Source organism: Coturnix japonica, chromosome 12, assembly GCF_001577835.2.
Source record: "Coturnix japonica isolate 7356 chromosome 12, Coturnix japonica 2.1, whole genome shotgun sequence".
In the NCBI taxonomy this organism is placed as follows: domain Eukaryota; kingdom Metazoa; phylum Chordata; class Aves; order Galliformes; family Phasianidae; genus Coturnix; species Coturnix japonica.
In genome coordinates, this window is record NC_029527.1 from 5,926,889 (window position 1) to 5,944,184 (window position 17,296).

At 35.5% G+C, this 17,296-nt stretch overlaps 1 protein-coding gene across 15 annotated transcripts in view; it reads right to left on the reverse strand.

Moving 5' to 3' along the window:
• The window catches only part of ERC2 (ELKS/RAB6-interacting/CAST family member 2), a 369,824-nt gene that overhangs the window by 184,501 nt on the left and 168,027 nt on the right, over positions 1-17,296 (reverse strand). For all 15 annotated transcript variants that reach the window (XR_001557961.2, XR_001557970.2, XR_001557967.2 and 12 more), the window contains one exon: positions 6,502-6,662. Coding sequence is in view for 2 of the 15 variants with exons in the window: in XM_032447283.1 (XP_032303174.1) it covers positions 6,502-6,662 (161 nt within the window). In the remaining 13 variants the exon portion in view is untranslated. The remainder of the gene's footprint in view (positions 1-6,501; positions 6,663-17,296) is intronic.

Genomic DNA, 17,296 nt, shown 5'->3' on the forward strand with positions numbered 1-17,296 from the left:
CCAGGCCTGGACTTTCATTGTCTTGTTTTGTACAGCCCTCTTCCTCTTACCATTGTCCTATTGCACTGAAAGTAAATTCCTATTTCCCTTTATCTTTTATATGCCATTCTTCTTATCACTGTTCCTCTCTAAACACTAGTCTACATCGCATGAATTTGGAATGTTATGAATCAAGATATATCATGGATTAAACTGTTGTAATTTAAACCCTAACACATTTATAAATTCAGAGACAGAGATGTATTTCAGTTTAAAGATTCTGATATAAAAATAAAATAAATAAAATAAAATAAAATAAAATAAAATAAAATAAAATAAAATAAAATAAAATAAAATAAAATAAAATAAATGGAAAAAGAGAAGCAAACATCATTCTTTACACTGCGATTGTATTTTGCATTACAAAAGAAAAACAAGACTATGCACCTCAAAGTCCTGTATGCAACAGCACCTGTAAGCCTGAATCACTGTGAATCCCGTCTGCTTTCTAAGAGGTCTGTTCCCCAGAGTGTAACTGCCTGCTCTTTAAAACCATTTTTCAGCCATTTTATTGTCCCATAAATCCACTTATTCTCTGTAGATCAACAGAAGCTAAATCTTATGCAAAATGTGACCTTTATTATTTGCAAATTCAATTATTTGAATTAGTAGAACTGGTTCTCAAAAAATGATTTTAAAATCATCTGATATTAACTATGATCATTGTGTTCCAGTGTAACAGAGCAATGTGCAAGGGAAGAACTTCAGAGAGAAAACAAATTTTAGGAACACAGTTCAAGAACAACAGCCAAAGAGTATAAGGAAGCACCCATTTATGGATCTCTTCCTGTCCATGAATTTGTCTAACCCATTTCTGAACCAGCTAATGCCATCAGCCTTTTGGGGAAGCAAGTTCCCAAAGGTATCCAGAACCAGCTAATGCCATCAGCCTTTTGGGGAAGCAAGTTCCCAAAGGTATCCAACCCTATAAAGCACGCCTTCTCTCTCTTCTGAATCAATCACTGATTAACTGCAACAACAGCCTGATATTCCCTGTTCTGGAGGATCTGGCAAACAACAGCTCCACATTCAACCTATGCCTCCTCCTTTGTGATTCTGTAAACTTCAAACACACCCCGCCCTTGCTTTCCCCTCCCCAGAGTGATGAGTCTGGAAGTTTTTCCTCATAAAGCAGCTGCAGGTTTCCCTTGATCTTTCTACCATTCAAGTTCTGGGGAAAGCACTAAAACAAGAAAACCCCAGGAAGCACTGTGGACCTTCCAACTGAAAATGTTTGCTGAAGCACCTATCCCAGCCTTCACACTGCTTTTCTTGTCCTGAGGAAAGGTACCAGAGTGGGTAGGAAATTAATGGCAACAAACAGAAATAAAAGTGCACTGCTAGGTTACTGGCCTGCAACTACCATCAAAGTCTCCTTCTGCTTAACAAATGCCTCAAAACCATACAGATCATAGGAACTGAGACGATCACTATTTCAGCTACAAACACCAAAATTTCTATGGTTTCTTGAGAACATTACTAATTGAAAACCAAAATTCTTATGTGATGAGGAAAACAAACTAAACTTCAATAGCAGGCGCAAATCTATTCTAAAAGTAGAATATGACCATACTGAAAATAAATACATAAATAAATAAAATGAAGAAATAACACTTTCTTTTCAGGTTAGTAAAATTTCAAGTTTGGTGACACTCAAATGTCTTTAAGTAGGAGAACCTTTGTCAAGTAAACACCTCATTCTATTCTCACAGAGAGAAACTTTTTATTGATTTGTGCCCCTAAATTGTTTACAAAAGAAAAACATCTCTTCATTTTAGTCAAAAAAGCTTCTGTTCCAGAGAACAAAGCCTTCATTTGGGTTTCTCTAATCTTTGTCTTGTTTGCAAGTTGGTGTCAAAAATGTTAGAGACAGCATGCTGTGTTACAGGACTATGGGGCAAAAGCAGTCACAAGAGACTTTTCACCCAGGTTAGGAGACCACATTACCATTCTAACTACTTCCTATGGAAGTCACAGTTGTATCAACATCCTGCTGTTTTGTTTGTATTTAACTTGGGCTATGACACTCTACACTCAGCATGAATCCTACAATTAAATGAAAGCAGCCCACCAGTTACTAAGAAGCAGTCTAGTGTTCTACATTCAAAATGGTACAATTTTTGAGACAATCAACTTGCTATCAATTCACTGAACGTATTTATAATAGGCATTACTAAAGTGGAAGCAAGGTTAAATAATCTTTCAAAAAAAAAAAAAAAGAAAAATAGTAAACTACTTTCTGAAAAAAATATTCTTTCTCCACTATCCTATTGTCTAAGCTGTCAAGTAAAAATATGTTATTGCAGACAATTCACGTGGGAGAAATTATCACAGCTGTCCTTCTCCAAATATAGGCTATAGCAGAGCTGGCAAAGTAGAAAAAGAAATGTAATGACACTACTTCCAAAATAATACCTCATTAATAGTCCAACAATTCTGGCCCTGCTGCATTTGCTTAACATTCAACTCAAAGTCTGTCCTTTATTTTTCTGAATCCTCTACTATTTATTTATTTATTTAGCTTAGAACTACGTTCAAGGTACTGCCTCTTTTTCGGACAATCTTTGAATGTAACAGCATTTAAAAAATAAGCATAAACAACATTTTGTCCACATACGTGTGTATATATATATATATATATATATATATATATATATATACATATACACATATATATACTTAATAACACCTCAATCTTAGCCTAGGCAAGAATTACCTGTTTTCTTGTTTTGTTGTTTTTTAATTTTCCCCCCAAAAAAGAAGGAAAAAGCAAACAAATAAAACCCCACTGCTTAACCATTAGCACAGAAAGCAGACAGTGCCTGTGGGGAAAATAACATTTTAAGTGGTTTTAAAGAGTGAGCTCCAAGAAATTTCAAAGTGTATTTGCAAACTTCAAATACCTTGCCGGTTTCTCCTTTCTTACAGCCCTGTTTTCCTCATCCTTGCTGTGTGTGGAAGATCCCCCATTAAAAGAAAACAACTTAATGACTATATGCAAGTTGAGTCCTTACACTTTCACCAGGGATTTTCCTGCCAATGAGTTTCATCCTTCTGGCCTATGCATGCACTGAACAGGTGAGCTGCATACAAAATTACTCTGAAATATTCCAGATGCATTGGATTTGCTGCTTACAGAGAAAATTCAGAAGAGATTTTGACCACAGCTGTAGCCACAGTGATGAGAAAGAAATCACTGTGCTGTGGGTAACAGAACCTCTAAGGATGGAGTAGGTAGGATGTAAGTAGGCAAAAACACGTTGAGTTCTTTTCACTCCCCAAGCACTAGTCTGCATAGTGATGGATGGAAAAAGTAATAGAAGAATGTAAGGCAGGGACATGATCTGATTTACCCAGGTGTTGGAAACATGTCTGTGTTCTCCAAACATGCACCAGCCATGCAGCTCCTGCTAAGCTACTATACAGACATGAAATCCCCAACTTCTACTTGAGTAAAATTTATTGATGGAAATATTGGGGTATGTCTGGGGAAAACCAGATGAATTTTAAGTTTCCTTATACTCTGCCACTAATACTCCATAAAATATTTTGAATTCCCTGCAAATTGTGACCATCTAGTTTTATATGTCACAAAGTCTTCTCCTTATGCTGTAATTGTTGACTTCTAGAATTCATTCTATATCCCTCTTCATGCCTTCAATGTCCTGAAAAGTCCATCTAAGGCTATTTTTATGCATCCATGCATAGATTAACTCAACTAAAAATGGGGAAGGGGACAAGTCAGACAAAATAATAAACAAACTCACATTGGTTCACTTCCTTGAGCCAAGTTTCCAGCAACAAATTGCTTGCTTGCTTTGTGCAACTGCTCCTGCACAGCTTGTTGAAACAAACAGATCCCAACCATGGTCTTGCATTCAAGACTGGCATTTAGTGGTAAATGCAGCTGACCTGTCCTTTTGTGACAGATCAGCTGAATGACCAATCCAGGAGGTAAAAGAGAAGTATGCTTACAGCACTTCTGCAGAGTGGCAGCTGGCGGGGCTGAATGCTTGGTGGAGAAAGCATTTTACCCCTTTCTTTCCACAAATATTTCATGCTTGACTATACACAGGTGCTGTTAAATGAATAAAGTAAACATACTGAAAAACAGAGATAAGCAATATTCATTTATTATTTTCAGTGAAGAAATGGTGAACATTTTTAAACAAAGGAAGGAATGTTTAATTTTATGCTGTCACTAAGAAAATTTACTGAAAAATCTATTTTTCTTTTTTCACAGCACAGCAATGATCTATTTTTGTTATTGAATTGAAAGACTAGTAGCTGGTTATTTTATTAGATCTTTAATGCTTCTTTACTGAAGTAATCTGATTTATTCCACATTAGAGAAAGCATGTATTTTTTCTTATGAAAATTCACAGTGAATTATGGGCCAAAGTCACTTCCATCAAAACTGGTATAGCAATACCCACAGGTGATGGCATAAATGAATGCTAAAGGCACTGAAATAACCCCACTTTACAAACTCTTGGCAAAACGTTTATGTACTGAGTTGACTACTAATGAAATGCACAGTAATTAACACAGTTGGATCTCAAAGTTAAGAATTCAGTAGCCTTCAAGTCAAAACATGAAGTTCAGTTTTTTGTGAATTAATGCCCTAATCATGGACTGCTAAGTCTTAACTAACAAGTGCCATGTTAGTTAAATGTAACCAAGTCACTGAAAGGTCATCAAATTTATGCAAAGAACAAATGAATGTGCATTTCTAAGAAACCCTCAAGAAGTTCTCAGTAGCTTCTGGTCCTTACTGCAAACTTTCAGAAAACAAAAACGGAGATATCTTTTTAATTCCTAATTTCAAGCCATTGAAATCTTTTTATGAATGCTAAACACTTCTAAAAAATCAAAATGGCTTTTGTCCAATTGTATTTGCAGAAGACTTTTTTAAAACACTCTCAATTATTATGAAATAAGCTCACTGATTTTATTATGCTCAGAAAGAGCATAAAGCATTAAGACAATTAGGCATTATGATGGATTTGAACACATGGTGTGTTTTGCTGTTAACATGAATCCATAACTTCCATTAATGTCAGTATGAGTTATGCACTGTCCAAAAAATACGACCATAACAAAAATATTTCCTCCAGAACTAATATAGTAATATTTTTATAGACATTTGGGAAAAAAAAAAAAAAAAAAAAAGAAAGAAAAAAAAGTCTCGTATGTAGAAAGCAACAGTACATTAAAATCCTCCAATTTTTAGCACTTCGAAACTCATAATAATAAAACTCAGATTTTTACATACTGGCATCAAAATAAGTATAACTTCATATTTATCTCCTTCCATCCAACTACATTTCCTTAAGTAGTACTTATCTAGTTCCAAGTTCAAAAAGACCAGGCAGATAATGAACAAGATTAAGCTCCTTTCCAGGTTTACTCTAAACTTCCTTAAATAACTGAATTTATATGGGGGCATGTAATGACAACTGGAGAAATTACCTAAAACTGACAAACGATTGTAGTCTGTAAATTAAGATGGATCTTGGCAATGTCAGCCAGATGGACCCAGAATGCAGAGTTATGTTTGGAACTTGAACATAATATAAGCATAGGAAATCATCATGAATGCTTTTAAACACAGTTCATGCCTATTTAACTGGAAGCCAGCAGCCAAGAACCATAATCACTATATATCAAATAATTAACTGATAAATAGAAGTTATAGTCAATTCTTCCAATTAATTAATTATCTTAAAATATCAAAGGGAAGTTAGATGAAGAAACTCTGTACTAAGTTACTACAAAACAAAACTGTTATTATTATTATTACCCAAAAGACAAGCCACCTTGTCTTTTTTTACAGTGTTATTAGAATATTTTTTCTCCAACGATTTACCTTCCTTTGAAATGTAAGGATAGTCACACCTACCTAAAGCATATGCACATATCTCTAGTGCTTTTTCTTTTCTTTTTTTCCCTAAAAAACATAGTTTAGGAATGAGAACAGCAAATTTTATTTGCTGACTGTAATCTATACGCTTACCAGCTTTTCTGAACCATAACAACTTCAGTCCTTTTCTGCAAATGCTAACTTTAAAGATCATGCTAGAGCCCTACAATGCCTTAATTACAGACAAACATAGGAAGATAATTACAGGTCTGTCTTTATCAGTTTTGTATTCTTACATATTGTGATAATGTGTACGCTGATAGGTGTTTGTTTTGTGTGGGTTTTTTTTAACTAATTCAATTCAATCATTTTTGCACCATCAACAAAGCTGTCAAACAGCTTTCCTTGCATGAGTGCCTGTTACTGTTATACTGTTAATTAGTATAATGAATTACAAAATGAGCACTCTTTTTTGTAGTTTCAAAGGTACTTTGGTCCTACTATTAGCAGTTCATAGATTCCAACAGTGAGAAAGAGTCTTTTAGAACAAAAAAAAAAAAAAAAGTTTTTTAGAAACTTGAGAAAGCAATGGTACTTACTTCATTTCTAGAATTTCTTCAAGTTGTTTTCTCCGCTCTATTCTTAGATTAGCCAGATGTGCTTCCTTCTCAGCCAAAGACTGCTGCGTTGAGGCAAGACGGGCTTTGGTAGAATCTAATTCTTGTCTAGTTTTTTCCAACGCATTCATCAGTTCTTCTACCTAAAAGAAAGATAATTTTTTAAGCTCCTTATTCTTTATAATAAGTAAATCCTAGAAATATGTAAATACAAGAATACATCCACACACAAAATGAATTACTTTAACTACTGTTCATATCCATTCCTGTTCGAAAATCAAACAAAACATCAAAAGCTAAACACTCATTGCTTTGTTTGCCTCCCATTTAACCAGTTCAATAAAGCAAAATTAATAATCTATTCTCTACCAAATTACAGTGAGCCGGACTCACGCTATTTGACTGTTAAACATTCAGTTGCATACATTTCCCACACTAGCTGCATCTGTATCTTTATAAACACTGTATTAAGTATCAATGCAATTCTAGGATACCTCTGATACCCTTCATTATCGAAAATGTAGTAATTCATGAAGGCAATATCAGAATTCTCCATAGCACTGATATCAGTTATGTTCACCCTCCATTCAAACAGTAAAAAACACTGCTGTAAATGAGTGCAAAGAGTGCAAACTATGCATGAATACTCATGTATGTAGATTTGAAATTTATATTTTCACTTATACTTCCAACACAGTCTTTGCCATCTAGTTCTTCTTTCACTTTTTAAATTAGATTGAAGAAGTTTTCATATTACCACAGTATCACAGTCTCGTGCGGGTTGGAAGGGACCTTAGAGATCATCGAGTCCAACCCCCCGGGATTCGAGCCCCCTATGTAGCAGAGCGGCACTTCTACCACTTGCGCCACAGGGGAGGATTTGAACCCAGGGCCTCCGGTGTTGCAACGCGGCATTCCTACCACTTACGCCACCGGGGCAAACGTTCAGGTTTTTTTCTACAAATGCTTAATAAAAGCACTATTCTCTTATTTGATAGCAGCATTAAAATGATTAAAACAATGTAACTATATCATCTTTGATATTAAAATCAGAATGTTGATTTACAATCTGATAGTCCTACTACATGGAATGGAGACAAGTCCAGTACTACTGGAGCAAAATTTTAGCTTTCAGACCTACAGCAAAATGCTTCTTTCAGCGCACTTAGGTGCACAGCTTCTAGAGAAAAATTAACATGAAGGTGTCTTTAAGATGTTTATTTACAGAGAAAAGTGCCTCAATTTCACCGTTGCATATAAATCGAGTATTTGGAAATCCAAGCAGCCCTTCAGTGCCACCCGGTGTTGTGCTATCCCTATGCCAGATGTGTAAGGGGTGGCTAGCCCTGCCTATAGCACCTCGGTCCTGCTGCTCACTGAGCTCCGAGGGGTTGCCATTATGGTTTTCAGAAAGCATAACTGATGTCAGTACTTCGAGAATTTTAATAAAACCAGCACCAGAATTTAACTCTAGAATTCAGAACTGTAGAAAACCAAAAAACCAAACTATTACAATTCTTCCTAAATTTTGCGTCTATTTTAAATGAACACTTTCTACTTGTACCACACCACATTTCCAAGTCCTGTCCTCACACACCATCAGTTTCACACCAAGCTAGAGAAAGAAAAAGAAATGTATGTAGTTGAAGTATACATCTGCGTTACCAGATTCTGTGAATTAAAGAAGGTTAGAGTTCAAATGAATGACAGATTATTAAAAATGCCCTGGAGCATTCTTAATTCCAGATTGGATCCGGCTCAGGACAACTCATACTAACATAATACTGTTGCAGTTTGTGGGAATAAGGAGAGGGAGGGACAACAGCATGTTTTCTCTGTTCAGGTACGATGTATTTCTGCAGGATGATGACAAGCTGGCAGCTCTCCAGCAATCAAAGTTAGTAATATTAGTATTATTGTCATTAAATGGTGGGCATTTCATTTTAGATAATGATATTAATTATAAATACAAGAGTTCAGGATTTCCTTTACTAAATTGTTCAAGTATCAGTAGCTATAAGTAAACCCCCATGCCAACTATAATTTAAATTCCAATATCATATTAGTAAACACTGATTATTTATTAATTTTGCAATGTAAGATTCTCTAAGATTCTTCTTCTGGGAAATGGCTTGAAATTATTAGTTTTCTTGAAACTGTCAGAAAGAATTCCTATCACCTTTTTATCTCAACCTCAGTAGTTCCATAAAAGATAGGGCCATAAAAATATATTTCTTGGATTCATTATCTGATCTTCCAATTGAGATAGCAATTTCATCAATAATCAGAAAACAAGCTTAAGTAATTTTGAAATACTGGTAATTATCAGTTAATTATAATAATAATCTTACATAAGCCAAATCAAAACAATCAAATGTAACAAGATTTATAAACATAAATATATATATATATAACAAACATAGGTAGCTCTGAAAGTAATGCCTCCTGTATATTAACATGGAAATTAAAGCAGATAAGAAAAGCACAATAACACTAACAGCAAATTCTCATCTACAAAACACTCTTTTTCGACACAGTCACCATGATTAGCTTTGCATTTTCACCAATAGTGAACAGGAGCTTGCATGCCATGTTCCTAAAAATCTGTGCCAACTGAGGTGTCCCACTGTCACTGTCACCACTGCTTAAATGCACCACCTCACTGTGCTCACATCCATTTGGTGTCTGTAAATGTTCAGCAAGAATCAATGAATGCCAATGGGTGACTTCAATGAATTCAGTTCTACACATTTTCTTCATACACCCTTCCACATCAGATGCCGCTTTGTCAGATTGCTCCTCTGCTGCCATCTGTTACATGGCAACAAAATGTAATGGAATACTGGTTGCAAGGTTCCACCTCTACTGCCATACCAGAAACATCTGCCTCTGACATTGTGGGCCAACATAATAAAAGAGGAGGCATTAATTTTGGAGCAGCCCTCGCATGAGCGTGTGTATAAAACAGTCTGTATATTGTTTAAATCAAATAAAAATCAAAGGATAAATAACATTAAACTCTGTGTTTTAGTGTCATGTTTCTAGGCACATGGAAATCTCTTCAACTGCAACCACAGTTTAAAATGTAAATACGACCTTCAGCAAAACTTAGAGGGATGGTCAAAGTTGCAGAAAATTCTTCATTAGCAGCAAAATATAATCATATGATGAAGTAATTACTATAACATTCTATTTTGCAACGCTGTATAAATTAGAAATAAACTTCACATTATGTCAGTAAAGATACAGTATTCTAAGTGTTGCATGAATCAATTAACAAATGTTCGTTGTTTAAGGTGAACTCATGCTGACAGGGCCTAACTCACCATTGGCCTCATTCAACCCTAAAAGTCATCCAGGCATACGCTGTAATGGAAATAAGACCAGGCACCTGAGATTGCACAACTTCACTTCTTAAAAAAAAAAAAAAAAAAAAAAAAAAAGCAGCATCTTTTTTTTTTTTTCCTTTTTTAATTTAATTAGAAAATGAACTATTTCATTACCATATTTTAGTGGTTTCCTCTCCTTCTCACTGATCTTCATTTGAGAATTTTTTAAAGTGTCTGGTAGCCTCAATCCTGCTCAAACTTACACTTGTTTGACAAATCTAATTATAAAAGTAGCATTAATGGCATTTTATAGTTGTGCAAATTGAAGCAGATTCAGCTGGTATATATTGATAAATTACAGAGCTCAACCTAGTGTTTCCAGAAGCATTAAAATTATAGGGTAGTAATTGAATTAGCTATTGAAGATATGTTCATTTCAGTAGGACACTCAGTTGTCCCACACGATATGGAAGAGAATTCTAGTAGGCTGAAAACTATTACACTGTGTGACTTCAGTGTTGAGTCTCTGTAGATAAAACATGCAAGTAGAGCAGAGCAACTCTTTAGCTGGTGTTAAAGTACGGCGCTGTCAGACTGGCCTCTCTGGTTAATGTCAATAGCACTGCGTATAAAAGGTGACTAAAGTGTGTACAAATGTTGATCTTTGGAGAAGGCATGCCTAGAATCATACACACATCTACTATTTCATCCACCAGGTCAACTTCAGGGAGAGAGGGCAAATTGGGAGTTTTCTTGCCAAAACTTGATTCTTAGCACACTTGTTAGGTTACACTGCACAAAGCTACTTCCCCCTGCTTTTAATCCACAATCCCAATCTCTTATTAGAGTTAGAAATGCTTCTCCCTTAGAGTATTTCCAAAGGCAGCGGGGATGTGTAAAGCCTTACTGCAGACAATTTATGTACATAAGAGAATTTCTCATCACACTACAGCATGCTTACACATTGTAAAAAAGCAAGCAAGAGTTAAACTGTTATAGTATGAAAATGCTTGGACAGCTTTGCAAATTGAAAGCTCAGAAAATAAGGTTTCCTATCTAGTTTTAGTACAAGCTAAATAATGTTAATATGCAGCAAGAGAATTAAAAAGAATCGAGCAATTGCTAACTGGGGGCAGCATCTGTACCAAGGAAATTTGATACTGTCTTTACTACAGTGACATTTAATGCAGAGTTCATGTGAGTACTGAATGCCCAAGCAAGCTGCATCTGCACTCTTCTTTTAATGCAGATAATCTTTTCCTGTTTACTTAATTCTATGGCATTTATAAACTTATTTATGCAATATTTTATAGGCTTGGCACATCTACAAAGGTCACAGTGACTTGGATATGCTACATGCTTAAAAACTAAAATAAAGTGATTGCTATTGTATATAACACAATATCCCTACATAAATAACTGTAAGCAAAGTCATAGTATGGCTATACATTAGAGAGACAAGTTGTAGCTCTGGTGTACCCATTCAAAAACTACTCTTATCAAGAAAAACTCACTATAGCAATTGGTAGTTTAGTTACAACCTTACTGAAATTTATCTATACCCATAGGAGAAGTGCAGAACTAAGAAAAAATTCAATAATTTAATTATTTCAGATGTGATATGCACTTAAGTTTACCAATAGAGGTCCTGTCTCTATATGTTGAGATACACTAAAGACGTATTGCAGATAAAATAGAGATACAATAAAGGCAATTTCGCTTCGTTTCTGGTACTTTTTCTGTGGGGAAAACAATTCCATAGAAAGTGATCTTTCTAAAAAACAATCATAAAATAAAAAACTGCTCTGAAGGGTCAGTTCAGGAAGAAAGCAGCCAATATGATCAAAATTAAAGAGTCTGTCTAGGATAGGAAAGACCAAAGGACAATGTGGGGAAGCCTGAAGAGGACAACAAAATGTCTGGCAACTGGACTCCACTATTAACACATGATAAGATAGGAATATGATGGAGCCAAAGTATTGACCCAGATGTTGTCAAAAGGAATTCCTCCATGAAGGCAGTTTATAACAAGCATGTCAGATTTTCAAAGCACTAAAGAGCAATCTCACCCAAACAGAAGCTCCCTGTTCACACTACCCCCTCACCTACTGTGTAGTAACAAGCTTACTGGATAAATCAGCCACAGATCTCTGTGCACTGCCTCAATCAACACCCTAGAGAGAAATTCCCTGTGGGAGGAAAAAGCAGTGCTGGAGGAGGATGCCAAACCGAAAACAGCAGCAGCAGCCTCAGGAAACAGTACCTGTGCAAAAAGGGAGTCAGATGTAAGAAGCCTGTTGCATCTGACAGCAGGGCTGCCAGCACTGGGCAGAAGCCAAACAGGTAGAGACTTTATAACAAGGGGTTCACCCCAGGTTAGATACCAAAAAATTAATTTACATCTGTTCCATAAACATAGTGGCAGCCAACAGTGAATAAACCATTAATGGAAAAGACAAAAATGCTGAATTACACAATTTGCTCCTTTCTGAGTTACTGGAAAGCTTTCACAGACTACCACTGAACAAAAACAAGATTTCATACAGATACTCAGATGAAGAAAAAGAGCTCTCCCAAACTATTGCATCACAAGCAAAGAAAAAGATTTCAATCATGCCACATAAATCTGTGAAACATTGACACAGGTATAAAAATACTGTTTTTAACTACGTTATCCCTCCTGCAGTTAATGAAACACCAGCAAAACATGTATTTGACAATGGGTTTCTACTGAGTGATAGATTTTATTTTGCTAGACTGGAAAAAAGGGAACATGGGGAAGATTGCCATTGTTACATTCCTAGCAACCCCTGCCAAATTTCATAATCTGTTCACTTTTGAGCTCGTCACTACAAGAAAGACAGAGAAGCTCTGGAGCATGTACTGAAAAGGGCAATGGAGGTGTGAAAAGTCTTATGGGGAGCAGCTGAGGGAACTGGGATTTTTTTGGTTTGGAGAAGAGAAGGCTCGGAGATACCTTATCACACTCTACAAATCCCTGAAAGGAGGCTGTGGTGAAGTGGTGGTTGGCCTCTTCTCCCAGGTAGCTAGCAATAGGACAAGAGAGAACAACCTCAAGTTGAGCCAGGGGAGGTTCAGACTGGATACCAGGTTAGGCATTGGAACAGGGTGCCCAGGAAAGTGTTGGAGTCATCATCTCTGGATGTGTTAAGGAAAGGGTTGAAGTAATACACAGGGACATTTTTAGTGGGACATATTGGTGGTAGGTGGACAGTTGGACTAGATGATCTTAGAGGTCTTTTCCAACCTTAATAACTCTATGATTGCATGATATTTAAACATGATTCTTTAATACAGCTTCAGATCTGCCAAATTAGTTCCAGCACATTTTATAGTAAATTAAACTTCTTGAATATCTGAACTGTATTATGAGTAAAACACTCATTATTGTATTGACATGTTTTAAGAGATCTCACTTCCAAAATGCAAAGGAAAGAAAAATGTATTCTTTTTCCACAGCATAATGAAAATAAAAACACCAATAATGCAACTGTGCTCAATAACACACAATGCCATAGTTAGAAAACTGCCTAGAACTGCAAGAATTATGACCTCTGTGTTAAGTATACAGCACTAAGGAAGCAGGTTATATAGTTATTTAGTTTTTTTATTCTTCATATTTCCAGACAGATGTAAAAATTACTTGAACTGCTTGGGAAAGGAGATAGTCTAAATATAATATACTTCTAGGGAAATAACATTTTCTTCATTTAGACCTCAGGCACTGCTGATGGCAGAATAAGATTGGAATGTGCAGATAATTATCTCTGAGGCTAGTCAACAGCTAGAAGTCCTTCGTAATATCACCTTTAAGATCAAGCCAAGACATTCCAGTCTGAATCGAGGTTTATTTATTAAAGGATTTAGCACTTTTAGATCCAATATTGCCTGGAAGACCACCAATTTCCATTCCCAAATATCTAATTTCTCCAGTTTCTTGGTGAATACATAAAGACCTTCAAAATAACTTCAGTGAGCACACACATATGCACATGAAGGACATCTAAATTCCTTCCTCTCACTAAGATGAATTCCACAGGGAACACCTCTACAACACAAAATCTTCACAGAGACTGTAGAAGATTTCAACAATTCTCACCCATTTCAGCCACAGAGCTTAGATAACTGCAGGCATTAGTAACTGAAAGTTGTTTTATTTCTTGACCCTGATTGGTATAAGGAATACCGAGAAAAATAGAGATTCAAGATTTGTAGAAAAAAAATGAAATCTTTATCCTTTTTCCTTGAGCTAACAAAAACAAAACTAATAAAGCTAGATGACAAAGTAAAGTGAATACACATGTACTTGGAATCTTCTCCTACCTAGGGAGGGAGCTAGACAAGCAAAACAAGGTTTGGGGTCTTTTTTCCCCTATTTAAAAACTACATTTAAATTGAGTAAATAAAATTGTTATTGAAAACTATAGATCAACAATTCTCTGTTGCTACTTGTCTTTTTTAGTCTGGGGTCTTTTTTGTGCTGGTGCCACTTATCTAAAAACCTACTGTTCATAATATAAGATCAAAAGTAATGGCTTACAATACAACATCTGTTGAGTAAATTCATGTGATACTGTAATTTTTAAAAGGATTTCTATAAATGAACAGAAAAGACATATAGCCTTTCTATTTATAATGGATTTGGCCAACAAAAAAAAAACCTAAACATTCACAGTATGATCCTGGTTATCCAAACTTCCCTTCTGAATCTAATGAACTGTTAACATGTCTTCCTGTGACAGTGACTTCACATGATACAAACTCAGAGTCATCCAGACAAATTTAGTGTTGTAAAGGTTGAATAACTGGTTATTGCATTATGAATAAACTTTCATTCAAGATGCATCTCATGGCACCTCATGCAATGTTATGCGACACTCTACCCTCAAGAGAAGGGAAAAATAGCCATTAAAATATAACCCCAACTGTTATAAATCCATAGTAACATACGGTAATAAATAATAACTATTAATCTACTTTTCTCCTGTAATACTACACGAGCAAACAAATTTCATATTAAAAAAAAAAATAGCAAAGAACATTTAACAATTTTTTAAAAGAAAAAAAGAATTTCTGCACTTCCAAGACAGCATCAGTAGTATCTGTCTCTCCTTTACTTCAGTGGAGTTCATAGTTAAGCCAAAATGAGGCCCAGAAGATTAAAGATTTCCCAAACTGAATAAGTTTCCTGTACGTAGCAAAGAAGATTCAAGTTCCTTATCTATAAGTACAACAGCCTCCCTGCCTGCCACTGCTCCCCCCTCCTTCTCCTTTCCTGGTTTCAAAGGAAAAAAGAAAAGCCCATTGTATCCTCTGACAGGAGGATGTATTCTGCCCCCACTCATTGCCATTCTGCCACTTCAGCAGCACAGAAACAGTATCATTAATACAGATATCAACCCACTATTATTTTTCCTCAGAGCTGCATTTATAAACTGAAAGCATGCTAATATTCCCAGTACAGGCTTATAGTCAGAAGCCCACATGGTCCCAAATATACTGTAATATCTAAAATAAGAGTCTTGAAAAAACAAAGAACTGAACCAAAACTAAGAGCATTTCTGTCTTTAATAGAGAAGTCAGCTAAGAAATAAACACAACTGTTCATGAGAAAGATATTAGAAGCAGTAAATTTTGGGGTGATGAGTGGTTTTAGGTGTGTAATTTATGTGTGCAAACACTCATTGGTGGTATGACCAGAAACACAGATATCATGGAATGAAAAAGGAGTAAAAATAGAGAAAAGTGGAAGATGTGGATACATGCTCTACAAGGCTGATAAACAAAACTAGCAAACTTATATGAAAGATCAGATTGTGACATATTTTCACGAAAGCAAAAACAAAAACAAACACTGTTGATTTAAGAAAGAAAGTTGGCAGGAAGCTGCCATTAGGTCCTCTACAGTTTACACTATATTTTTTTCCTCCAGACACTGCCAGTGGGAGGTTTTATAGGATAATGATATACTGAGAAACTTATGACAAGCATGTCCAAACAAAGTAAAACATATTTTTCACAAAACAGTAAACTCTGATAGCTTAAATCCATGCAGCCTGAAGAATAATTATTGCAGAATTCTTAACTTGTAAAACCTGTTTTAAGGTATTTAAGTATTCTTGACTTTTTCCAGAAAATATTGTTGTAGTAGGAAGTTATTCCTTAAAAAAAAAAGAGAGAGCTGAAATGGAAAAGGAGTCAGTCATACAAAAATGCTGAATAGTAATGTGTTTAGCAGCTTGATGACAGCAAAAGTAGACAAATATCAAAACTGGCATCAATTTATATTAGTTGATTAACTGATGGTATATTAAACAGAATTTTAAAGAACCAAGCAGGCATAAAACTTGATCACTCTTATTTCAAGAAGCTGTCTTTTCTCAGTTGTATTTTGTTAGCAAAATAGTACATGCAGCTTGGAGTATTTTTAAATGAACTGTGTAAATGGGGACTGTGACAGTCATCAGTTCAGTCACTTTGATGACTTTTAACATACAAACATGTGACTAATTCCTGAACTATCAAAACCGTGTAAAATATGCGAAGCCCTTTTCACATACTAGAATTACTTTGGCTAAGGCTTTGTAGAATAAAAAGATTACTGAATAAGAATCAAAACTGTTTTCTTAAATATTCTGAGTATGAGAGAAAAAATAAAAATTATTGGCAACAGAAGTTTTTCTAATCCTAAGAAAACATCCTGTTAAAATTCAGTCCTGACCCAACAAAAATTCTATCTGAACCTGCTAGAGCTGCACGGGTAACATAGGTAAAGAGGCCAAATCAGTTCTTCTGACACTTTCACATGTGGAAGATGAAGCATGAAACGCTCCTCTGGCTATACAGTGTAGTCCTGAATCTGTGCCATAGTCTGAGAATTAACCACCACCTGAGCATTGACATATGACAGGAAGATAAATGCTGAGTATGTACATTCTAATTGTTGAAATTGTTACTTTATTAATTACAGTAATTCTTAAACAGAGATTAAATAAAGATGCAATCAAACTGTCAGAGGGGTGCTTTGAGAGAGCAAAAATAACCTCCTAGCATCTTTACACTGCACACCTAGCCACAGGGAAACATTAGTGTATTTTCTTCCCTGATCCCAACTAAGATTCAGCCTTACCCAGACACAAGTCTACTTTGTCTGGTGCATAATTGCTCTCAGAAATAAAAAGGCTAAAGAAGTTAGGATATGAGGCAGACTAATTAATCTAAACATAGCAGCTGTAAAGTAGCACCAGAATCTGAGATTCTTTGAACAAATTAACTATATTGTTCAGTTACACTTTACATGCATTATCCTGACGGTACTGATGGCCTAGCACTTGGAATGCGAGTGTATAATTCAGAGTTTAGTCCCTAAATTCTCTGAAGTCATTTTTCTGTTGTTACTGAACTACTTCTTTAAATACATATTGACT